Source organism: Pseudorca crassidens, chromosome 11 (genome assembly GCF_039906515.1).
Source record: "Pseudorca crassidens isolate mPseCra1 chromosome 11, mPseCra1.hap1, whole genome shotgun sequence".
Lineage (NCBI taxonomy): Eukaryota > Metazoa > Chordata > Mammalia > Artiodactyla > Delphinidae > Pseudorca > Pseudorca crassidens.
Genome location: NC_090306.1, coordinates 36,824,738 through 36,849,819, shown reverse-complemented (window position 1 = coordinate 36,849,819; position 25,082 = coordinate 36,824,738). Strand labels below are relative to the sequence as shown.

The 25,082-nt window shown below is 37.5% G+C and overlaps 1 protein-coding gene across 15 annotated transcripts in view; it reads right to left on the bottom strand.

Moving 5' to 3' along the window:
- Positions 1 to 25,082, bottom strand: part of PPHLN1 (periphilin 1) — a 140,416-nt gene that overhangs the window by 115,032 nt on the left and 302 nt on the right. For 2 of the 15 annotated variants that reach the window (XM_067696204.1, XM_067696197.1), the window contains exons 2-3: positions 14,468 to 14,510; positions 11,140 to 11,231 (exon numbers count right to left, since the gene is read on the bottom strand). In XM_067696204.1, coding sequence (XP_067552305.1) covers positions 11,140 to 11,231; position 14,468 — 93 coding nt within the window. In that variant the 5' untranslated portion in view covers positions 14,469 to 14,510. Of the gene's footprint in view, positions 1 to 11,139; positions 11,232 to 14,467; positions 14,511 to 16,810; positions 16,851 to 24,212; positions 24,579 to 24,652; positions 24,792 to 25,082 lie in introns of those variants that run through there. The other 13 variants (XM_067696205.1, XM_067696199.1, XM_067696201.1 and 10 more) reach the window with 9 other exon arrangements.

The window sequence follows — 25,082 nt, the reverse complement described above, 5'->3', positions numbered from 1 at the left end:
GCAAAATAAAACTCATTATAAAATTTGAACTAATTTTCAAAGTAATACGTTAATGTTTTAAAGTTTTAGCAGCTGAATGGATTCTTAGTGGGAGTTGGGAAACTGGACAGAGGGAGAACACCTGTCTTAGACAAGAAGCTGCTGTAAAATAACTAAACAAAAATGATTATCAACAAGAAGAACTGGAGAGCTACAGAACATGTATCTGTAAACAATCTGGTCTTAAGCAATCTTGCTATGTTTATCAATATCAGATGAGGTATATGTGAAAGAAACTGGCAAGCTATCTAAGTATACGATATGATCAATATCAGTTAACTAATTTGACAAAATGAAAAACCAAAATATAATGCCCAATGTTCGGGGCTGGTTATTTTACCACCTTAAGTCTCAGTTTCATTATCTGCAAAATTAATATTAGTACCTAACTCATGGAGTTGTAAGGTTTAAATAAAAACCAAATTGTAAAACATTTAGCATAGCAGGACACACTAAGTGCTCAAAAAATGTTTGCTATTTTGATTACTATTTTTGCAAGTCTAAGTGAAACACTAAATTCCTCAAAGTGTCTATTTCCTTACATTACTTCTTAGCATTAATAACTACAACTATTCAGATATAAATAATTACATCCAATTCAAATTTCCCGATGGGTAGGAAATTTGTCAATGTGCTAGGAAAAAATAAAATCAATAGTTCATATCTATTTGACAGTTAAAATGACCCACCTAATTTTTTTCCATGGGGATACAACTTGGTTTCCTTCTTTAGTATGTTAGACATTAGATTGTAATATATATTCTGTATGATTACATAAAATATAGTACACAAATGAATTTATTGACTCTTTCTTCTAAACACTATCTTTCACAGAGATTTCAATTAAATCTAAACAAATACTGAGTTTCTTAAAAAAAATTGGCATTAAGCCAAAATTAACATTACAATTTATAGCATTTTCTATTTCAAAATTTATTATACATAAAATTAGAATCATTGATATCTCCAGTTTCAAGAAACCACAAAATTCCACTCCACAATACCCTTGTTTGTACATGCTTTGGTGAAGGGATGGCGGGGTGAGCATATACACCTAAATGCTTCTATTAATAGACAGCTTATTACTTTACCAAGCAGCCTGTTTCTGTGTTCAACTCCCCCAAATTACTACAAAGTTATTTCAGGATTTTAAAATGTATATGGTAAAACTTTCAAAGAAGTAAAACTCAAGTCACATTTAGTTATATATTTAACAAATTGTTTCTACAAAATAATACAAATGAAAATAATCATTCCAAACTTGTTAATCAGCAAAAGAAAAAGTCTCCTAATGACAGTTCTTACATCTAGCAATGAAGATGAAACTGGCATTTTCTTTATGTTTTGCGAAAATCTTCAAATGTAAGTAACATTATACCATCTCTGCTCTGTAGGCATCTAATTTTAAAGAAAATTCCCTCATTCTATGAAAAGATTTAAGGAAACGAAGATGACTGTAGGAGTCTGTGACAAAGCAAGACTGTATTTTCAGAGAGTTCACAGCTCATCCAGATATACCATTCAAGAATTTTTTTCTTTCCGATAAAATCCATGATGAGAGGCAAAGATTTCAGAATTTCTCTTTCAAAAGCTTATATTATTAAGAAAGTTCAAACAGTATTTTATATTACTTACAAAGCCAGATCTGAATGGAAATACCACCACTGTTTGAAATTCTTGTACAAATCTTACATTAAGCTATAAATATGTAATTTTCCTTCCTAAATGCTAATGGAAGTACACAAGGCTTCAGATACTAATGTTTGGAACCTCCTTTTTAGAAATGTTTTGGAAAACAATGGCACCATAATACATAAACCAGAAATAAAAATTATGACTTATGAAGAATATGTTATAGAGGGTTTTTAAGGACAACAGCATCATTTTCAATTAATTAAAAAATAAACTCAATGGAATAGAAACATTTCTATTATTTAAAATGCAGATGGATCCATCGGATTTGCTTCTCCAAAGTTAGTGTTAATGGTATGATCAGTCAGACCAAAAATAAAAAGTATATGTAGTTCATTAAAAAAAAACAATAAATTTGAAAACCCATTTTACCTAATCATTTATCCACTCTGGCAGGACGTAGAAAGCAAAAACATGTATATAAACTTAACCATTTTTTTGAAAAGTTATAGTTCTATGTTTTTTACACTTTTGTAATTGTCATTACCTTAGAGACGAGACAATTCCTACCACAAGGCTGTCTGCATTTCTGAAATATGTACTATTCACAGTTTGCTTGTGCTAATAGAAATCTGATCAGATTAAGATATATATCAAATTAGTTTTGCAATTTTGAAATCTGAAATGGTGATTGTGTCTTGTTGCAAAACAACGAATTATTTCTTCATTTTCTATAAATTCCAATTTAATATAACTACCTGTTATGAAAAACACTTTCATTTTAGTTAAGTAAAAGCACCAAGTTTGATGTTTTCTTTGATTCAATATATAAATTACATCAAATTTCCCATACTAATGTTTAGTCTCATTACTAACTGGGTACAGATTATGAGGATTACATTTCTTTAAAAACATTTATTTTCCATTGTCCTTAAAATATATTTTGCACCCATTTTAACACAAAAACATTTTATTTAAAATAAAAATTTTAATATATAAGCACCCCCTTAAGCATCTTTATCTTTTAGGAACACATACTGAAATATTTTCATTTGAAATAAGGCTTTTTGGATTTACTTCAAAATAATCTAAGAGGGAGGAAAGTGGTGAAGGCATAGACAAAACAACATTTACCATGAGTTGATAATTACCATTTGAATGATTTGTCCTTGGGAGTTCATTACATCATTTTGTTTACTTTCATATACTTAACTTTCACCCTTATAAAAAGTCAAAAACAACTAAAACATTAACCTACCAACAAAGTAACTAAGTACAATGGTACATGTAACTATTCAATGCCATTATTTCCTGACACAATCAACTTAGTATGAATGCAAGTTTCATGGGCACAGAAACTTTGGTCTTATTCACTGCTCTATTCCCAGCACCTGGAACAGTACTTGGCACACAGCAAGCACCACATACATAATATATATTCCACTTTGCTATCTCAATTTTACGCTCCTGTTGGCATCACATGCTTTTTACTAGAAAAGTACCACACCTAACTAAAAAATTTGATTACCCACCAGGCTGGTGGACTTCTGCTTTCAAAAGCCTGAGGTTTCCTCACTCTGATCCTTCATGTTTTATGACATGTCTCTGTATTGTAGCACTTATTGGTTTAATTCACTCACTGAATTTTCAATGAAATATTGATTTTTCTGGGTCATTTCAATGGCTTTCGGGAATAATGGGTCAAATATCTGAAACTGGAACTGCCCCAGAAAATTAGGATAGGACTTCCCTGGTGCAGTGGTTAAGAATCAGCCTGCCAATGCAGGGGGCACGGGTTCAAGCCCTGGTCCGGGAAGATCCCACATGTCGCGGAGCAACTAAGCCCGTGCGCCACAACTACTGAGCCTGCGCTCTAGAGTCTGCGAGCCACAACTACTGAGCCCACATGCCACAACTACTGAAGCCCGCGTGCCTAGAGCCCGTGCTCCACAAGAGAAGCCACCACAATGAGAAGGCTGTGCACCACAACGAAGAGTAGCCCCCACTCGCCACAACTAGAGAAAGCCCACGCATAGCAACGAAGACCCAATGCAGCCAAAAATAAATGAAATAAGATAATTTAAAAAAAAAAAAGAAAATTAGGACATATTACAGAATGTAGCCAAGAATTGGTCATATCTCTCTGGAAATAGTGACAACAAAAATAAAGTTAAGTTCATGCAATTCTGCCAGCCAAAAAAATTAAACACCTCCTAGGGCAGCTCTACACAAACGAACATCAGCAAATGAACACTTAAGATTTTGTATTTCACATATGTAATTTTCACATTTCAAGTAAACTGTAAAAAAAAAACATTGCACTTTAGGTAACGATATACATGTTTAGGTAGGTAATGTAAAGTGTACTGTTGTCCACAGTTTACTTTGAAATGCATCCCCAAAATTTGATGGATTAAGTGTATGCATAAAGGACAGACAGATGGATAAAGACATGATAAAACAAGTTCAGTTAAATGTTAACAGTTGAATCTAAATGATGAGTAAATGGATGTTCACTATAAAATTCAACTTTGCTGTAGGTTTGAAAACTTTCATAATAAAATACTGAAAAAAGTTTTATTTACATGGGTAAATTTACAGGAACACTGACTAGGTAAAACAGTAAAATGCGGGGCATAAAAAGAATTAAATTATGCATGTGCACACTTTTAATAAAAGTGTTTCATGAAATAAGAGTGGGAAGAAAAGGAATATTTCCACATTAATATACTTTAAGCAACAGTATCTGGAATATGTATATAACTGAATTGCTAAATGAAGTAGACTTGATTATTTATTTCAAGTTGGATTAAAAACAGATGTCTGATTTTATCTTGGGTACATTTAAATATGAGAATATATGGAACAAATATATGTCCCATATATTATCTATAAGACCTTAGAAATTAACAAACTCATGTTCTGAATTCACTAAAAACTTGATTTCTGATTGGCTAGAGTCTCCAGGAGGGAAATAACCAATGACAAGAAGAGGAGATACATTCAACTAACCCAAGGAAATAAATATTGTTATGTAATTACTTAATTATAAAACCTAATTATGTAACTCAAAACTAATTATATGTGACAGAAAAATTTTTTAAAGAAAAATTTTTTTTGGCCGCACAACACAGCTTGCGGGATCTTAGTTCCCCGACCAGGGTTTGAACCCGGGCCATGGCAGTGAACGCTCCAAGTCCTAACCACTGGACTGCCAGGGAACTCCCCAAAAATAAAATTTTTTAAAAATGTTGCTGCTCATCACTACCCTCAGGCTTTACAATTCTTACTGCTACCAAGATTAGAAAATCTTTACTTAATATGCATTTGTTAAAGGAACAGAAGAAGGCAGGTAGAAGCAGATAGGACTGCTTCAGTCCCAGTTACATTACAGTGCCCCAAATATAAGCTGCTAGTGTTTTGATCCTAGTTTCCAAACTTTAAAAAGTTTGGAAAAAGTTTAAAAACATCTCTAAAAATCTGAAAGAAGCCAATGGAAAATGGACATTTTATGTTGCAACTTCATTAAAATGTTCCACATTACCTATCTGTTCCCTATCAAGCTAACAAGGCGGACTTCCACACTGGAAATTTACTGGTATCTAAAAGCCATTGTTACAAAACTTGAAAAAGGCTACAAAATCATATAACCAAGCTCACAGAAATTACAGATTAAAAAGTAAAAAGCATGGTTTTAAAAATAAAGACCTTACAGGGACTTCCCTGGTGGTCCAGTGGTTAAGACTCCACGCTCCCAACGCAGGGGGCCCAGGTTCAATCCCTCGTCAGGGAACTAAATCCTGTGTGCCGCAATTAAAGATCCCACATGCCGCAACTAAAGATGCCACAACTAAAGATCCTGCATGCTGCAACTTTATTTATCCTGGCACAGCCAAATAAGTAAATAAATATTTTAAAAAATAAAATTAAAAAATTAAAAGTAAAGGCCTTACAGACATCTAGAAGTTAAATGTAGATGTTGGGTGACAATCAATGTCCTCCCAACAAAGGAATGTGTATGTTTACATGCAGATTCTGTGTAGTATACTTCTTTGAGCTTAAGTCTCCTATTTATCTACCCAAGTTTAAGACTAAATAAAAATTTATGTGAAGCACCTTAAAAGTAACTTATTATTGACACAGAAGTAACTTTTAAATGCTCTAAAGTGCTAAAATAATAATTGATATATTTGTCAAGTTGTACATTGAGGATAAGCTTTCCAATACTCAAATTAAGTGTAATTTAACATCAGCACCAAAATACATGTGTCCAATTGCCTTCCAGGTTTATCAAAGCTAGAAGCTCACAAAATAGTTGCTTTATAACTGAGGTCATACTAGTGTAGTAGGTACCTTCTAGAGTCCCTATTTGATGTCATACTTTATGTCATAGCAATAGTTTCTCAAACACATTTCTGATGTATCAGAACTGGAAATGAATGGGACAAAGGGAACAGTAAGAAAAAAAAAAGAGAAATGCAGTAAAATTGTTTGTTGTTAGAGAACAGAACCCAAACATACAAAATAAAATAGAACATTAACTTTGTCTATCCCAGACACTAATGAGAGTGGGTTCTCACTTTATGAAGAACTAGCTAAAGTTTTACATTTAGAAAAATATATATATTCTGTCCTTTCAAACTTTTAGGTAAAGTTTTATTTAGGTATGACAGCCGTATAAAAAAGTGTACAAACCGTAAATGTATTTCTGGATAAATTTTCACAAGGTAATCACACTGTGTAACTACCACCCAGATCAAGAAACTGAACACTCCCAGCATGGCAAAAGCCTTCCTGTGCTCTTTGTCTGTCTCCCAAAAGTAACCTCTTTCCTGGCTAGTTCTGCCTGTTTTGAAACTTTGTATAAAAGGCATCATACAGGACACACTCTTCTTTCTTCCAGTATTGCTGTTGCATATGGCAAGCAGTCCATTCTTTCTCATTGCTGTATAACTGCACAATTAATTTATCCATGCTGTTGGACACTTGGATTGTTGCCAGTTTGGAGTTCTTATGAATAATGCTGCTTGGGAACATTCTTGTACATATCAATGTCATACACCAATATACTTTTTAAAATAACATTAGATGATCTCTGCTTTGTAAACAAATATTTTTAAACTTTTTATTATGTTTTTATTAGATCCAAAGTCAGAATTACAACTTTAGTGATTTACATTTCTAGTTCCAGTGTCACTTAAACACTTTAACCCAAGAATTCTGTCGGTCCCTGAAATCAGATGTGAATAAAAAATTACTTTTTCACCTAAAAGTAGGCGACAAACAACACAACAGCAAAAGCTGCATCTGTGGCTTCACCACTAACAGAAATCACAGATATTTTTATGTTCATGTTATAGCTGTTGCAGATACCTCAAAGTATCATTTACACTCATCACTCCTTTGAAAACACAGCAATGAAATCCCCACCACTACTTCTTGTTTGATAGCTAATGACCTACTAAAAGAAGTATATATTACTATATCACAAATTTGGTTTCTAATAGTTTTATAATTATATTCAAATATAAGTGGTCTCCTTTAATTCTGTGTATTTTATTTTACAGTTTTAAAAATGCTATTCTAGGGCTTCCCTGGTGGCGCAGTGGTTGAGAGTCCGCCTGCCGATGCGGGGGACACAGGATCGTGCCCCGGTCTGGGAGGATCTCACATGCCGCGGAGCGGCTGGGCCCGTGAGCCATGGCCGCTGAGCCTGCGCGTCTGGAGCCTGTGCTCCGCAACGGGAGAGGCCACAACAGTGAGAGGCCCGCGTACCGGAAAAAAAAAAAAAAAGAAAAAATGCTATTCTAGGAAGAGATCCATAGGTTTCACAACACTGCTAAAGGGATCATGGCACAGAAAAGGTTAAGAACCTATGCTTTTTTAACTAAAATGTAGGTGTAACATAAAAAGCAAAGGGATAATTTTCCAAGAGCCATCAAAGGGGTATAACATATCGAAAGGAAAGGAAGGCTTTAAATTACTAACCATAATAAGACCAAGTTCACCAGAAAAATGTAGTGTCTTGAGTCTTGTGGAGGGGGGATGTGGGAATACAAAAGGATTTATAAAGTAACAGAAGTTGATTGGTGGGGGGGCGGTTGGAGAGACCAATCTAATGGAATTAAAAGAAGAGAGACCAGAGGAATGAACTTGGACAAGTTCTGGGCACATTCCACGCTCCAGAAGGAGAAAAGCAGTCTGGGCTCCTCCCCATCTAGGAGAAACCTAGCAGCCAGAGAACTTAAGGAAGTGAGATTTACCTTTAGGCACTTACAGTTGAGTACATCTAGTCTGATTTTAAGGGCACTTGTGGTAAAAACATACCTCCCTATCTGCTTACCACTGATGAAAATTATGAAAATTGCCTCTGTTTCACTTTTACACACACACAAAAGGTATAAAATGAAAACGTTTGGGTTTGTTTAAATTTTACTACAATATCCTCATTCATTGAGGACTTCCCTCACCTGTCATCTTTACCTCAACTGTCATCATCAGCAACTTCAGTGTTCAGCTACAATCTGACTTTCTTAACTCTGCATACAGGAATCACCTGATGAACTTTTAAACAACACTATTGTCCAGATCTTATCCACAGAGATTATGACTTAATTATCTAGGGACCATTCACTGGTATTTAAGAGCCCTCTAGGTAATGTACAGTGAGGACTGATAGCCCCTAATCTAGATTACTGATCCAAAATCTAACCTCAAAGTTTTGTTGACCTCAACTCCAATAACCTTCATCCACCCTCATTCCCACCACCATATACTGAACTTCAGTCACCCAGAACTGTTCCAGCTTGGAAACTCTACATTCCAAAATACTGATTGCTTATCTTTCCACCATACCCTGGTTTTCAACCTCATTAAGCCTTTCCTGTCCCTCAACCCCTTACTTCTTTCAATCCATTGTCCCTCTCATAGCCTTATTCCCTTTCCTAACCAGCCCATTCCATATATCGCCTCAATAATTCTTCGATATCCTTATCTCCCTGGATCCACCATTCATTTTGGAATCTTAAATCAATACAACTTGCTTTCTCTACTCCCAACCTGGGCTACTTAGATAATAAAGTACACAATCCTGCAGATTGGTGCCCCTATAAAATTTAAGGTACATAAGCTTACAGCCCCTCAGCAACAGTCTTTTTAAACATCTCTAGTCAGGAGATACCTACAATGGCTTCAATGGCCTCAAGTCTCCCTCTATCTCCTCCACTTTCAATAGATGATCTTGCCACCACTTACTTGAGAGAAAAATAAAGGCTGTTAGCTATGGGCTCTCTCAAATCCATTCTCACACAGACAATGATAGAGAGGGCCCTACTTATTGGTCTTTATGACACTGATAAACTGATTATTCCCATCTTAAAACTCACTCCTCCCCCAGCATATTTAAGCCAGCTTCCTTGATAAGCAATAACCTCTGGGCAGGTCCCTCAACTTCCAGTTTTAACAGCTCTTTAAGCCAACTCCCACTGCAGTGTGTTCTATCATATAACACAGCATGCACACATAATGCAGAATGGTGTCTTAAAAGTTTTATGTCATAACTTTCCCCAGGATTTTATCATGAGTATTTCCCATTGTTCTCTGAAATTATATTTCTGTATATAAATCTCTGTCTACATTTTAAGGCTTCTAAAACACTCTACTACATTCTAGAAATGTACCATTAACACTCAGAATTGTTTTGAAGATTAGGAAGTTGATATATACCTCACTTATAGTAAGTAGGTACTAGTTAAATAGATGGTTACAATAAATTTCCATTTAAAGTAAGTCATCCCCTCTCTAAATTACCTTATTTTATAATTTGGAGCCATGTAAAAGTGTTACATTAAAAAAAAAATCTAATTAGAAAAGAAAAAAAAAAGGCAAACCCCCAAAATCAAAAACAAAGTACGGCTTCCCTGGTGGGGCAGTGGTTAAGAATCGGCCTGCCAATGCAGGGGACACGGGTTCGATCCCTGGCCCAGGAAGATCGCACATGTCGCAGAGCAACTTAGCCCGTGCACCACAACTACTGAGCCTGCACTCTAGAGCCCATGAGCCACTTGAGCCCAGGTGCCACAACTACTGAAGCCTGCGTGCCTAGAGCCCGTGCTCTGCAACAAGAGAAGCCACGACGATGAGAAGCCCGCACAACTCAACGAAGAGTAGCCCCTGCTCACTGCAACTAGAGAAAGCCCGCACACAGCAATGAAGACCCAATACAGCCAAAAATAAAAACAAATAAATAAATTAATTTTAAAAAAAAAAGGTAAAACAAACCCAACTATATATTCAGTTAATGGCATAACCACACAGAAAATTCTTTTAAGTATCCCAAATTTCTAATGGGATATATTTATGGGAGAGTAAGGGACCTAAAAAAATAATTTTTAAAAAATTCATCCCTTTTCCCATCCCTGTGTTAGTCCTACACCTTGTTTATCTATCACTTGTTTGCTCTAGGTAAACTACAAAATAATTCTATCAAGCTGAAAAAATTTTTAAATTGAGATTTTGATTAGAAACATCAAGACTATTAATTAACCTGGAAAGAAATGACATTTTATAATAATTAAGTCTGCCCCTTCTGAAATATGGACGGCCTCTTCATTTTTTCCAACTTAATTCATTTTAGATCAACCCCAAGCTAAGCTGTAACCTAGGCCAAATGACAACCATGAAGATGATATCACTCATTTAAGTGGGTTGTAGGATTTACTTACAAAATATACAAAAAATAACTAACATATAAACTAATATTTGTGCCCTTTGATAGTGTATAATGAATCCATAATATACCCATATACCATCACCATGAGCCCAATCCCTTGGTGCTTAGAATGGGCCTAAGCAAAAGTTTAATAAGATTGACAGCTTCTTGACCTTACCCAAACCCTCCCTTGGGTCTCTATAGAGGATTCTGAGGAGAGAAAGAGAGCATACATACATTCAATAAACAGTGAGCTCCTACTATGTGCCAGGTACTATACACAGTGCTGGGAATACAATAATAAGCAAAACAGCAAGCTCCTTTAGAAAAGAAAAGGACTGGTTCAAAATTACCAATTCCCAGAGCAACAAAGAGACAAGCAGTAGAACAGCAAAGCAGAAACTGCCTACCTCCTCCTACTTTAGAATTTCATATATCCAATTTGCAAACATTTTTAGGAATATAGAAAAACAGGCGACAGCCAATAGTAGGAGCAGGTGCTCAAATATTTCTTTGTTAACTGATGGTCTGAGCTTTATCAAACCTCAAATTTTCTTCACAAATTAACTCCCTTTTAGAAATTTAAGCAAGAAATATAAAATACAGATTTTCTACATAAATAAAATGTTGCCTTTCATTTTCAAACTTTTGACTTTTAAAAGATAAGCTTGATCTATCTACATTTCAACTAGCTTTTGGTAGACAAAATTCACTTGGACACTTGGTTCTGAATTATTCTACAGGTAAGAATAACTTACACTGGGGTGACTTCGAGGAGGTACTCTTTCTCTTGGAGGTCTTTCATAGTCATATCGTCCCTCAGACCACATTTCATCTCTTCTGTAAGCCACTAAAGAATAAAAAAAAAGAAATCAAAGAATAATGGGTTTATGTTACTATGAAATAGTAAAGAAGAAAAGGAAAAAGTAAATGATTACATTCTAATACAGATATTTTCCAGAGATACTTAAGGGAAAAAAAAAAATGTAAGTGACCAAAAGGAAAAAACAATGATTATGGCAATTCTTCAAAACAATTTGAAATTTTCTTAAAAAAAAAAAATGTAATAGAAAGCCCCACCTTCCTTCTATTTCCAAGGCTATTTAAAAGCTTCAAAGACCTTATTCTCATCAACTGTGGGAAGATCCATAAGACCACAGATTTTTCATTCTCATAGAGTAAAAATTAGAAAAGATTCATTTTAATGAACAGTGTAAAAGGCTAATAAGCAAAGCTGGATGGTGTGTACAACAGTAGTTTCAGCTTTTCTACATCCTTGGAGCTTACTGTCTCTTTATGTCCAATGAAGTGTTTTTAACTGAAAAAAATACTAAATAAACACTCCTGTAAAAACACACTCAACAGGACTTCCCTGGTAGCACAGTGGTTGAGAATCCACCTGCCAATGCAGGGGACACGAGTTCAAGCTCTGGTCTGGGAAGATCCCACACACCACAGAGCAACTAAGCCCATGTGCCACAAATACTAAGCCTGCACTCTAGAGCCCGCGAGCCACAACTACTGAAGCCGGCATGCCCCAGAGCCCAAGCTCTGCAACTACTGAGCCTGCGCTCTAGGGCCCGCGTGACGCAACTACTGAGCCCACATGCTGCAACTACTGAAGCCCACGCACCTAGAGCCTGTGCTCCACAACAAGGGAAGCCACCGCAATGAGGCCATGCACCACAACGAAGAGTAGCCCCACTCGACACAACTAGAGAAAGCCTGTGCACAGCAACAAAGACCCAACGCAGCCAAAATAAATAGGAAAAACCCCCCCACAAAACACACTCAACAAACCCTGAGACAAACCACTCTTGATTTTGTTTTTAATATTATAATCTTATTTTAATGCAGAGGCACCTTCATAAAATTTGAAATTAAAAGTTCTGTCAGCATTTTTCCCATTTGGGGTGCAGAGAGAGGCTTCCTACTTTAACAGACAGCTGACATTTTCTGGGTAGAGGGCTAATGCAGTGCATTACAGAGTCCAGATGAAAGAGCATCTGTGAACAGGTAAACAAGGCAAATAAGACAGAAGATGAGAATAGGGTACAGGAAACAGCCCAAAGGTCATTTACATGAAATGGTGATACAGTAATTGAGGGGTTGGCAAATGTTTTTTTAACGGACCAGACAAATATTTTTGGCCCTGCAGATCACAGGTCTCTGTCACGACTACTCAATTTTGGTAGTATAAATGACAGCAGTCATAGGCAATATATATATATGTATGGGTGTGGCCATGTTCCCAAAACATTTTATTTACAAAACCAGGCAGGTGGCCCACAGGGAATAGCTTGACAAGCCCTGGAGTAGATGACAAATGGTTAACAGGGCAGAACTGGGAGAGGGTGAAGTAATCATGGAACAGGTTAGAACTGTGAACCATCCTGATGTGTAGAAGGATGATCATGAGCGAGAAGTGAAAATGGAACAGGTACCAAGTTATGGCCTTTTAGTACATAGAAAATAAGGCAACAAGTCCACATACATAGTCCACAGATCAGTGAAGATGAAAAATATTTCAGAGGAGCCATATGTCAAGAGATTTTTGGTGGTTCTTTCTGATGTAATACTAAGGGGGAAGAAAAAGAAATAGACAATCCATTTCGGCAGCACAGAACTGTAATAGTTTAGGTTAGTTTAGGCTAAGGAAAAAACAAAGACTGGAAGATGAGAGCAATATTTTTTTTAACACTATCATAGTAAAATCAATCTTAATTTTCTCTGTACAAACAAACCTATAATATTTTCTAATACAATTAGACCAAATAAAATGAACTAACTAACCAAAGATGCCTAGGGAAATGTTAATTTAAATTACAAATTAGCTTTTAACATTATGCATACATCAACCTGAATTCTAACTCTACAATCAGACATCATTAACAGTGTTATTTCAAAGTAACCAGTCTTTTAGGTAGAAGAACTGATGGAAGCTTAAAAGGAAAAGAAATAGTCAACATGGAAAAGAAATAGTCAACATTGCTTCTCCTCACCTACCTTTACTGAATCCAGGTTTCAGTAAAAGGGTTTCAGTCTAAAGAATGAGTTAGGTTTTATACTACTTAAGATACAGTACACAGAAATAGTAACAGCAACAAACTGAAATCAAATCACAGGAAAAAATCAACAACCCAAAAGAAAAATTGACATATGATATGAAGACAGTTTACAAAAAAGGAAACACAATGGCTCAATCTTTTGAAAAGATGCCCACCTTTCTTCAAAATAAAGAAGATGAAAACTAAAACTATAATGGAGTACCCAAAGCTCTGAAGAAAGCAAACTGTTTTGATGAGAATAAGGAAAGCAACACTCATAATTAATGGAGGAAGTATAATTTGGAATAGACTGGGAACAATTTGACAATATCTATTGAAAATGTTAAATGCACATACGCTTTGACCTGGCAATTCCACTTCTACGTATACTTGTACATGTGCATGGCAAAGACTGAAAGCAACCTAAAATGTCCCTCAGGAGGGTACAGGTTAAATACAGTGCTGTACATTCACATAAAGGAATTCTATGCAAACCATTTCAAAGAAAAATAATCCCATATATAACAATATAGAAAGATTGCGAAGATACACTGCTAAGTAAAAAAGAGCAAAGGGCAATCTAACATGTAGAGTATGCTGACGCTCTGGAAGTAAAAAGGCAAGTTATGAATACATATATGCTTTTGCACAGACCAGTTCTGGGAGTGTAAGCAAGAGAACATAACCGTGCCTGCGTCTGGGAAAAATGGGGTGGCTGGAGTATAGGAGGGTAAATATTTTCACTGCATGTTTTATACATCTTATTATCTATTATAAAAATAAGAAACTGTTTTTAAAGGTCCTGAAAAATCATTCAATAAGTATAATGTGTCAATTGATGGCAAAAATTATGACTATAAATTAATGAACTAAAGGAGAACATAAGGAAAAGTAAGATTTTATAATTAATGAGAAACAAAAATAAACTACAAGAATTCTAAAGAAATCCTATATAGTTTCTTAACTAGATACAGCAATAAAATACTGAAATCTACTGGCTGCCCACAAAGAATGTATGAATAATTACTATACTACTTACTTGAGTCTCTTCAGGAATCAAATTTAAAGTTTTCAACAATCTCCTGTAGGTGGGCGGGAAAATACAGACATAAGGATTTGTGTCTGTATGTACGAATGGAGAAAAATAACTAAACCTTCATATTTGTATAAATAAAACTCTCAAAATAAAAAATTATGCACCTTAATAAGCAAGACTCCCTTCAAACACATCTTTGAAAATAGAAGATATTACTTTGACCACCAGAGGCCACTCAAGTTTCGTAAGAACAACAAAATTACATCAAGAAGACTTCTAGTCCTAACTTTGCCAGCTGAGAGCTGGACAGGGCATAACTCTTATCCTTTCTCTGAAAGGATTGCACTAGATGTTTAAGTCATTTTTACCTAGAATATTAAAAACACTAGCTTTAAAATACCTCACATATTGAAAGAAAATCTGGCATCCTCAGTCTGGAAAACGCTACAGTTTTATATTGGCAATAAATGGTCCCAAGTTCAAAAGTAATCCCAATATCAAACCAGTAATCATTGACTCATCAAAGAACACCAAACTTATTAGGTATAAGTTTAATGGAGAACTTTTAATGACTTTCTCTTAAAATATACAAAGTACACTGAGCAGGCTTAGGTAAAATTTTAAAAAAAAAAAAAGGGCATGTACGATTAACAAAGGAAATTCCAAGTATTTCAAATATTCTTACGTTAAAAAAAAAAGTGACTCCAAATCTACTCAAGGCTGTAGCCCTACCTACCACTTTACATGAAATTCAAAAGATAGAGGAGTGGGTCTACTAGAAAGACTAGGGTCACCTAATTGCTTTATAGAAATTTTGAGAAGTGCCTCACTAGCTGAGTGCAGAAATAAGACTGTATTTTTAGTCTTAAATTTATAGGTCACTCCTGATCTAGTTGCCTTTTTCTGCTTGGCAGTTTGGAAGACAAATAGCAAAAATTTTATTGCAATTACCTCACAGTATTTCTACTTTAATTAATAAATCCACAGCTTACAGAAGCTAAAAAAAAAAAGCAGCAAAGAAAGTAACAGTATTTAATTTTGATGAAAACCTAGCAATTGGAAACAAAGCTGCTAGAACAAGGCAAAAAACAGAAACATAATCATACAGAAAGTCAAAATAGCACTGTCTAGAATATACATCATCAAGAGACAAGAGGCCAATTAAATTCAGTTGTGGAAGAGCTAAATGTAAGCAAATGAATCAGAGTTAAAATCCAGAGACAGAGAAAAAACCTAAATAAAAGCAAACTTATCTGATGGGGAGTCATTGTTTAATAGGTATGTTGTTTCAGTTTGGGAAGATGAAAAGCATTGGGTGGTGGTGATGGTTGCACAACAGTGTGAATGTAAATACTTAACACCACTGAACTGTACGCTTAAATGATTAAAAAGGAAAATTTTATGTATATTTTACCACAATTAAAAAAAATTTTTTTAACGTGAGTTTATCTGGCACCAGCTGACTTTGCTGAATGTAACAATCACTTCTGTAAGGCATCAATCTGTATTTTGAACTTAATTTCTACTAGAAACAGAGAGCATCCACAGAACAGCAAGATATTACACTACTGTTACCAAAATTTCAATTCCTATAGTTAATCCTATGACAACTTTGCATATTTGACTTCATATCTGATGATGCCCCAATGGAATATTCACCTTACCTGGAGCTACAGAAATCTCAGTTTCAAGCAAAAATGTTTAGTAAATAAGGTAAATTTTCTTTTACCTTAAAAAGTTGACAATTTTTAAAGATCTTAATTTAAAATTTCGATTACTGTAAATATAGGAATAATTTTATAAAAGGAAGTTAGTTTCCTTTACAAATAACAAATAAATTGCTTACATGTCTATATTACAATGATTAAATAGAAATATTAGGCTATAAAGTAATCTCATAATCAATTATTTCATTTTTAAGTTACCTCTTACCAGTGAGTATACTGAAATATTAATATCTTTACAGAATCTGCAGGTATTCAGTTTTTAAATGTACTCTTACCATACCTATTGCTTTTACAAAACAGCAATATCAGAATATAATTCTTTATTCTATCCAAATTACTGTGTATTTTCAGAATAAGAACATAAAAATAGTAGAACACAATGTAATGGTGAAATTAAACAGAACTTGGTATAGCAAAATAATTACACCTACTAGTAGAAAACACCCCAAAAAATCAAACACCACTGATAAGGCCCATGCCAAATTATTAAACTTCTTTTATCTTTAAGAAACCTAGACTACCAAGGGGGAAGGGGGGTGTGGGATGAATTGGGAGATTGGGATTGAAATATATACACTACTGATACTATGTATTAAATAGATAACTAATGGGAACTTACTGTATAGCACAGGGAACTCTATTCAGTGCTCTGTGGTGACCTAAATGGGAAGGAAAACCAAAAAAGAGGGGATATATGTGTACATATAGCTGATTCACTTTGCTGTATAGTAGAAACTAACATAGCATTGTAAAGCAACTATACTCCAATAAAAATTAATTTTAAAAAAAGAAGTCTATATAATTGGGGAAGGCAGTAATATAAATAGACGATTCCATATGCAACCCTGTACTGTTAGTAAAACAAAACAGAAGACACAGTTTGATGATTACATACAAAAGAAAGAACATTGGGCTGTAAAGAAGATTGGCTTTAAGCCCGATCTTTAATTAAAACAACAGAAAAGGGAAAAGGTATTAGAGCAGGAGGATATAACGAAGGTACTATAGGATAATAAGGGAAGAATATGCTAATATCACCTTGAATTCAAAGAATCTTTTTTGTAACTTTCAAAGGGCTTTAAAATAACTGATGAGAATGGCCATCATCAAAAAATCTAGAAACAATAAATGCTGGAGAGGGTGTGGAGAAAAGGGAACACTGGCACTGCTGGTGGGAATGTGAATTGGTACAGCCACTATGGAGAACAGTATGGAGTTTCCTTAAAAAACTACAAATAGGGCTTCCCTGGTGGCGCAGTGGTTGAGAGTCCGCCTGCCGATGCAGGGGACATGGGTTCGTGCCCTGGTCCGGGAAGATCCCACACGCCGTGGAGCGGCTGGGCCCGTGAGCCATGGCCGCTGAGCCTGCGCGTCTGGAGCCTGTGCTCCGCAACGGGAGAGGCCACAACAGTGAGAGGCCCACGTACCGCAAAAAAAAAACAAAAAAAAAAACTACAAATAGAACTACCATATGACCCAGCAATCTCACTACTGGGCATATACCCTGAGAAAACCATAATTCAAAAAGAGTCATGTACCAAAATGTTCACTGCAGCTCTATTTACAATAGCCAGGAGATGGAAGCAACCTAAGTGTCCGTCATCGGATGAATGGATAAAGAAGATGTGGCACATATATACAATGGAATATTACTCAGCCATAAAAAGAAAGGAAATTGAGTTATTTGTAGTGAGGTGGATGGACCTAGAGTCTGTCATACAGAGTGAAGTGAGTCAGAAAGAGAAAGACAAATACCATATGCTAACACATATATATGGAATCTAAGAAAAAAAAATGTCATGAAGAACCTAGGGGTAAGATGGGAATAAAGACACAGACCTACCAGAGAACGGACTTGAGGATACGGGGAGGGGGAAGGGTAAGCTGTGACAAAGTGAGAGAGTGGCAGGGACACATATACACTACCAAACGTAAAATAGCTAATGGGAAGCAGCCGCATAGCACAGGGAGATCAGCTCGGTGCTTTGTGACCACCTAGAGGGGTGGGATAGGGAGGGTGGGAGGGAGGGAGACACAAGAGGGAAGAGATATGGGAACATATGTATATGTATAACCGATTCACTTTGTTACAGAGCAGAAACTAACACACCATTGTAAAGCAATTATCCTCCAATAAAGATGTAAAATAAATAAATAAAATAAAATAACTGATGAGTACAGTAACCTTATGATTAGCGGCACATGTTTATGACATTATCCAGATTTAGGCTATTGACCAGTTCTGCAACTGAAGCCAGTCAGCTAAATTTAAACTAAGGTGCTCTGACTCCCAGTGAAGTGATCATGTTACTTACCCTGTCATCACTTCACTAATCTCCTCCCATTAGGGAAGTATCAGAAGTACTCCAGTAAAGTTCTCTGATCCAACACCGTATGAAAACTGAATACAACTGAAAAATGGAAGGACCCCTCTACATGACAATTAAGCAGAGAATAGAATTAGAATTCAGTGTGGGGAATGTAGGCTTCATTTAGAAGTTTGCTAATAACTGGTCGTAGATTACAAAAATCTCATTCTCTTATGCCATATTCAATAGAGTACGTTTAATATACCATCATGGTATATTTATGTCCAGGAAGAAATAAGCTTTCTTAGAGCATTCCATTGAGCTACCCAACCACTGTCATGTTAGCTTCAATTGAGGGCGAAGATGACACGGAGGACTTGAATTCTCGGTAAGAGTAGCCTGGAAATTGAGAAACTGGAAAGTCACAGGCAATATTCTTCTGTCAAACTATTCATGCTTTGAATCCACAGGCAAGGCAACAGAGAAAGATCCATTTTTCATTTTATCTAAAAGGTTATAATAGCAGCTTAGACTACAGAGAAACTCTGTACATTGCTCTAGCCAGCTTCCAGTATTAAATACACACAGGATAAATAGCTTTCCCTCCTTCCCAAATGCATTCCTTTCACTCTTTATATTCATTCAGTAACTATTTTGATAGCAAACCATGGTTAGCAATTAGGTCACATTTGACCTCATGCTTTAGATGAGCCATAGGCCTTCACACTGGCAACTGCCCACCCAGGATGCTTTTCTCCAGGTATCTGCATGGTTAAACCCTTCAATGTCACCTCCAATGTCTTCTTAATGTCATTTTTCTACCAGATCCCCCTAATCTTGCTATTTTTTTCACAGCATTAATCATCTAAGATACTATATAACTTTGATGTAAATTATTGGTCCCTTGCTACTAGGAATGTGAACTATATGAAAGCAGGGATCTCTACATTGTTCATTGATTAATATTAAGCACCTAGAATAATTTGCACAATGTATGTGCTCAGTATTCATGGAGTAAATCTATTAAAGCTGGTAACATGCCCCCTCTGGATAAATGATTCCCACATCTCCACTTCCTTTCAAGAGGATATCTCACAGCACCTCCAACTCAATATGCCAGAACAGCTCTTCACACTTCTCAGAAAACTGCTTTATCTCCTGTTTTCCCCATTTTGGTCAATGACACTATATCAGATACCCAAAGGCCCAAATCAGAAACCTGAGTCACACAAGACCCAAAACTTTTCATATCTAAGTAACTAAATCCAGGTATATCTACCATCTCAATATATAAGGTACATGTACTTCCACTTCCTGAACCCAGCTACCACTGTCTTTGTTCATATGCTCTTAATCTAGCCATTGGACTCCCTAACAGTAAAACACTGGTCTCCTTGCTTCTGATGTCATCTCTTCCACTCAGCAAACTACAGCCAGAGTGTTCATTCTGATAAGACACCTGATTTAAAAATCTCAGTTATTCCCCATATCCCAAAGAATGAAGTCTCAGCCTAAACTTGAAAAAGCTTATTTATGACCTTGCTCCTACCATTCCAGCTTCACCTCCTACCAATTCCCCAACAGCCTCCAGAACCTCCAGACATAACAAACTACATCCTGTTCTGCAAGTGTGCCACTATTTCTCACCACCATATCATGGCATGCTTTTCTCCTGCCTAGAATATCTTTCTTCTACTTATTTGCCTTCACCCTCTGCCTAGTGCTATATAACATTACATTCAATTTACTTTCCTTCCTCCTCTCCCTCCCAATCTAAACACCACTGCAAAGGCAACGAATGTGTACCTTTCTTATTCCTGTTGCTTAGCACAGTAAAGGTACTTATTAAATACTGATCAAATAAATATATTATTCATATGACCACTACATGAGCCATTCTGAAGAACCTAAATAATAGTTTGTACCTTTTGGTTACTCAGAAAACTTCCAATGAGCACTATTAGATTATGGCTCCTATTACACTTCTCATGACACTAATGCCACTTCATTTTTGAGCAAAAGGTACCAATGAGAATCCTTTAGCTCTAGCACCTAAAGCAGTGATTCTCAACCCTGTCTGCACATTAGAATCATCTAAAGAGCTTTAAAAAAAAATACTAATGCCTAGGTCTTGTCCTCTGAAATCCCTATACAGTTGCCTGGGACATTTTTTTTTAATCTTAAACTTATCTTAGGATGAGATCCATTGATGTTAAAGCAAGGTAAACATATTCCTGATATCCTAAATTAAAACAAGAAGTTTTTAAGTATAGACTTGAACCTAAAAATTACATAATACTACTTCTACTTGAAAATGTTTAAAATTCCAGACATCTAAAACAAAAATGAATTTTAGAATATAGTTAAAGTCTGTGAAGAAAAAAAATAACATTGGATGTCAATTAAAATGGTCAAAATAAAGAATCCACAGGAATTAATCATTGTTCAGTGCCCAGGGAGAGATAAATGCAGGCAATGATACTTTAAAAAAAGCCAAGAAAATTTAAATATAATCTTGAGAGAGTGCTTAAGTGTGGGTGAACAACAGTCAATGGTAGAATCCAAGAAAACAGAAAGGAATTGGGGAAGATAAAACGTCCGTGAGAAAGATACAAAGTACCAGGGCAGAAGACTGGCATTGCAAAGGAGTGGGAAATGAGCCTGCATAGGTATTCAACAAGCTTTCATTTCCTCCCCTGAAGTAGATATTATCCCTCCCATTCCAGAAAAAAAACCACAGAGGCTCTGAAAAGCTCAAATCTCAGAGGCATACGGAGCGTGGAATCAGACTCAGGCCTGTATGACTTTAAAAACCAAGCCCTTTCCACCATATCACCTTGCTTCACAAAGCAAACAGGCAAGAACAGAGAAAACAAAATTCAAGGGCATTAAATGGCACAACAAAGCAAAAAAACAGGGACCTGCCTGGTGGCACAGTGGTTAAGAATCTGCCTGCCAATGCAGGAAACATGGGTTCGAGCCCTGGTCCGGGAAGATCCTACATGCCGCAAAGCAACTAAGCCCCTGTGCCACAACTACTGAGTTTGCATGCTGCAACTACTGAAACCCGTGTGCCTAAAGCCCGTGCTCTGCAACAAGAGAAGCCACGAAAATGAGAAGCCCGCGCACCACAACGAAGAGTAGCCCCCGCTCACTGCAACTAGAGAAAGCCCACGCAACAACGAAGACCCAACGCAGCCAAAAATAAATAAATTTTAAAAAAATAAAGATACATGTCAACTAAATACTTAAGAAAAAAAATGCGAAAAACTAGAGGAGGAGCTCCCTGTAGGCTTTTAAACCTAGAAATAAGGTGAGGGGAAAAAATGTCATTCCAAATGACATTAACCTGGCAGTATACAGGAAGGACTGAAGGTGAAGAGGCTAGAGGAAAGGAGATCGCTGATTGCTTCATAATCAACAATAGACCTTAGTACTATTAAAGCACTGCATTCTTTAGTAGTTTTACAAGTTACTTGACTTTTCACTGCTTTAAGGAAACTTCTTTTATGTAAGTATTAAATACTTAGTAGTAGATTATTGTTCATCATAAGTGATCAAGTAACAGAAATTACTCAAATAGGCAAAGTTTGTGTTTAATATTTTCAAATCTACATCTCATTTCACATCTGGATGGAGTTTACAGTCTTTAGTGGTCAGCCTGCTTCCAGTCTTTTACCCTCCATTTCACCCTTAAAAAAGGATACTCAGGGCTTCCCTGGTGGCACAGTGGTTGAGAGTCCGCCTGCCGATGCAGAGGACACGGGTTCGTGCCCCGGCCCGGGAGGATCCCACATGCCGCGGAGCGGCTGGGCCCGTGAGCCATGGCCGCTGAGCCTGCACGTCCGGAGCCTGTGCTCCGCAACGGGAGAGGCCACAACAGTGAGAGGCCCGCGTACCGCAAAAAAAAAAAAAAAAAAAAAAAGGATACTCAATTAACTTTGCTAATATGTCATTCATATTTGAAGTTTCCCTGATCAAGAACCCAAACAGTTTCTTATTAATTAACTGTAACAAATCCAAACATCTCTGCCCTTTACATGCCCCCTTCTACCATCTCACCTAAACTTCTGTTCTCTTGGAAAGGATCATTCATGCCTTCCTCCTCACTGGGTCACAAAGTAACAAACACTACCCTGGAATTGTCTTATTTCCCAAACCACAATACCTCTTTCCATTCTCTCACTCAACTTCCAAACATCCAGAGGCCCAGTTCAAAATCTATTATTCTCCAGAAAGCCCATTTCTGAACCCTACAACACTTACAAAAGATTCCATATCAATGGCTGCGAAGCCCACGTGTGACTTATGTTTGGCCCAGGTTTCTTTCTTTTTTTTTTTTTTTTCGGTACGCGGGCCTCTCACTGTTGTGGCCTCTCCCGTTGCGGAGCACAGGCTCCAGACGCGCAGGCTCAGCGGCCATGGCTCACGGGCCCAGCCGCTCCACGGCATCTGGGATCTTCCCGGACCGGGGCACGAACCCGTGTCCCCTGAATCGGCAGGCGGACTCTCAACCACTGTGCCACCAGGGAAGCCCCAAGTTTCTTTTTTTTTTTTTTTAATAAAACTTTAGTCCATTGACCACACTTAAAAACTGGAAGATAACCCTTTAAGAAACTATATTTCCAACTTTCCTTGAAAAGGCTGGACACTCTGGCAATGCTGGGATCACACAGTCACACAGCCACACAGCCACAATCAGCTGTAGCTGAGTAGCAGCTGACGTCTTTTGAAAGATTTTTACATTTTGTTTGTTTGTTTTTGTTTGTTTGTTTGTTTTGCGGTACGCGGGCCTCTCACTGCTGTGGCCTCTCCCGTTGCGGAGCACAGGCTCCGGACACACAGGCTCAGCGGCCATGGCTCACGGGCCCAGCCGCTCCACGGCACGTGGGATCTTCCCGGACCGGGGCACGAACCCGCATCCCCTGCATCGGCAGGCGTACTCTCAACCACTGCGCCACCCGGGAAGCCCAGATTTTTACATTTTAAAGTCAGGAGATGACATCAACCGCCTGACTTCTGAGGCTGTATCTGCAGCAACTGCAATGATTCAAGAAATACTTGACTGCCTATTAGGCACTGGAGTTACAAAAGTAAACAAGACAAACACAGTCCCTCCCCAAAAGCCTAGCTTAGTAGCACAGACAAAGAGATAAGCAATCAGGATACATCCTATAAGTGCTACTAAAAGGGAAGTAGAGGGCACTTAGCACACAGCAAGGGTACCTAATTCTGTCTATGGAAAGTCAGGGAACACCCCCTCAGAGAAATTGACTAAACTGAGATCTTTAGCAGGTATAGGAATTATCCAGAAAAAGGTAGGGTAAGGATCAGGAAAATCAAAGAACTTTTGCAAAGACGATGCCTGAAGAAAAAAGCATTAAGAAAGTGAAATCAGTTCCATATGGCAAGAGCCATGACCCACCCACAAACGCAGGTGTCAAAAGAAAGGGCTCAACTGAAAGGGCTGGAGGGAAAAAAACAAGTGTTAGTTAGGGTCAGGAGACGTAAGAAAATTTCCATAAAGAGGCTGAATAAGTAAAAGTTTGTTAAGCAAGGAAGAAAGGTTTCAGAGAGCCCAGTTGTTGTGTTGAGGGGTGAAATGTGGAAGAAAAGTAGGGAGAAGCAGTGAAAGCCTAAATCAAGGCAGAGGGAGCGAGCATAAAGCAGCACGGGGATGGGGGTGTAGCATAGAAGACCAAAGGGGCTTACATCTTGGACGGTAACCAAGGATAACAGGGATGTGAAGCATGGCAGTTTTGGCTGGCCACAAGTTTGCCAAGAGAATTAGTCCCAACGGTCCCCTGGTGGACGCGGAGGCATTCGGGCCTCTCAAAATTCTGCTGCGCCCTGGCTGGATTGCACTTCCGTCTCTCTAGAAGACATCGGCTTCAGTCTGGATTGATTGTGCAGGCTCCAGGAGAGGCTCTGAGCTCCAGGCTGCTGGCACGCAGGCTCCCAGGGAGTGATTAGAGGCCTGGTCTGTGTGTGCTGGTTGGTAGAAGTTAAGTATAAACTACCTTGCATTATTTTCTGTTTTTTCTGTCGGAATGATGGGCTTGTTTACAGCCACTTGGGGAAAAAGCAGTGTGTGCCCATTACAGATTTACAGGAAGAAAAAAGGTGCCAAGAAAGTTAACATGTGTCCATACCAATATTCAGGATGAGTCATTCTGTGAATCCGAGTCTCCCCAGGTTGACCTTGTCTCCCCAACGAGACTGAGATATCCTCCAGAAAAGGACCGCTTTACACTTTTTTGTAGCTGCCGAAGTGCCTATAACCGAACTGGGTACGTCGAACACATTCAGTAAATTTACCGACTTACTAACTGACCTCGGCTCACTGAAGTCACCTAGTTCAGTCCTCTTTTTGCATATTACGATGCTAAAGAGAAGCGAACCTGTATCACAGACTCAACACTTTCCTTTATTCCAAACTCCACTGCGTCTCTCCACCCTCAACCGCAGGAGCAGAATCGCTGCACGATTCAAATGCAGCGGGAAACTCCAGGTTCCGCCGCGGAAAGGCCTGCCCGCCCGCGCACTCCCCTCTCCCCGGTGTAGCAGCCCGTACCCGTCCCC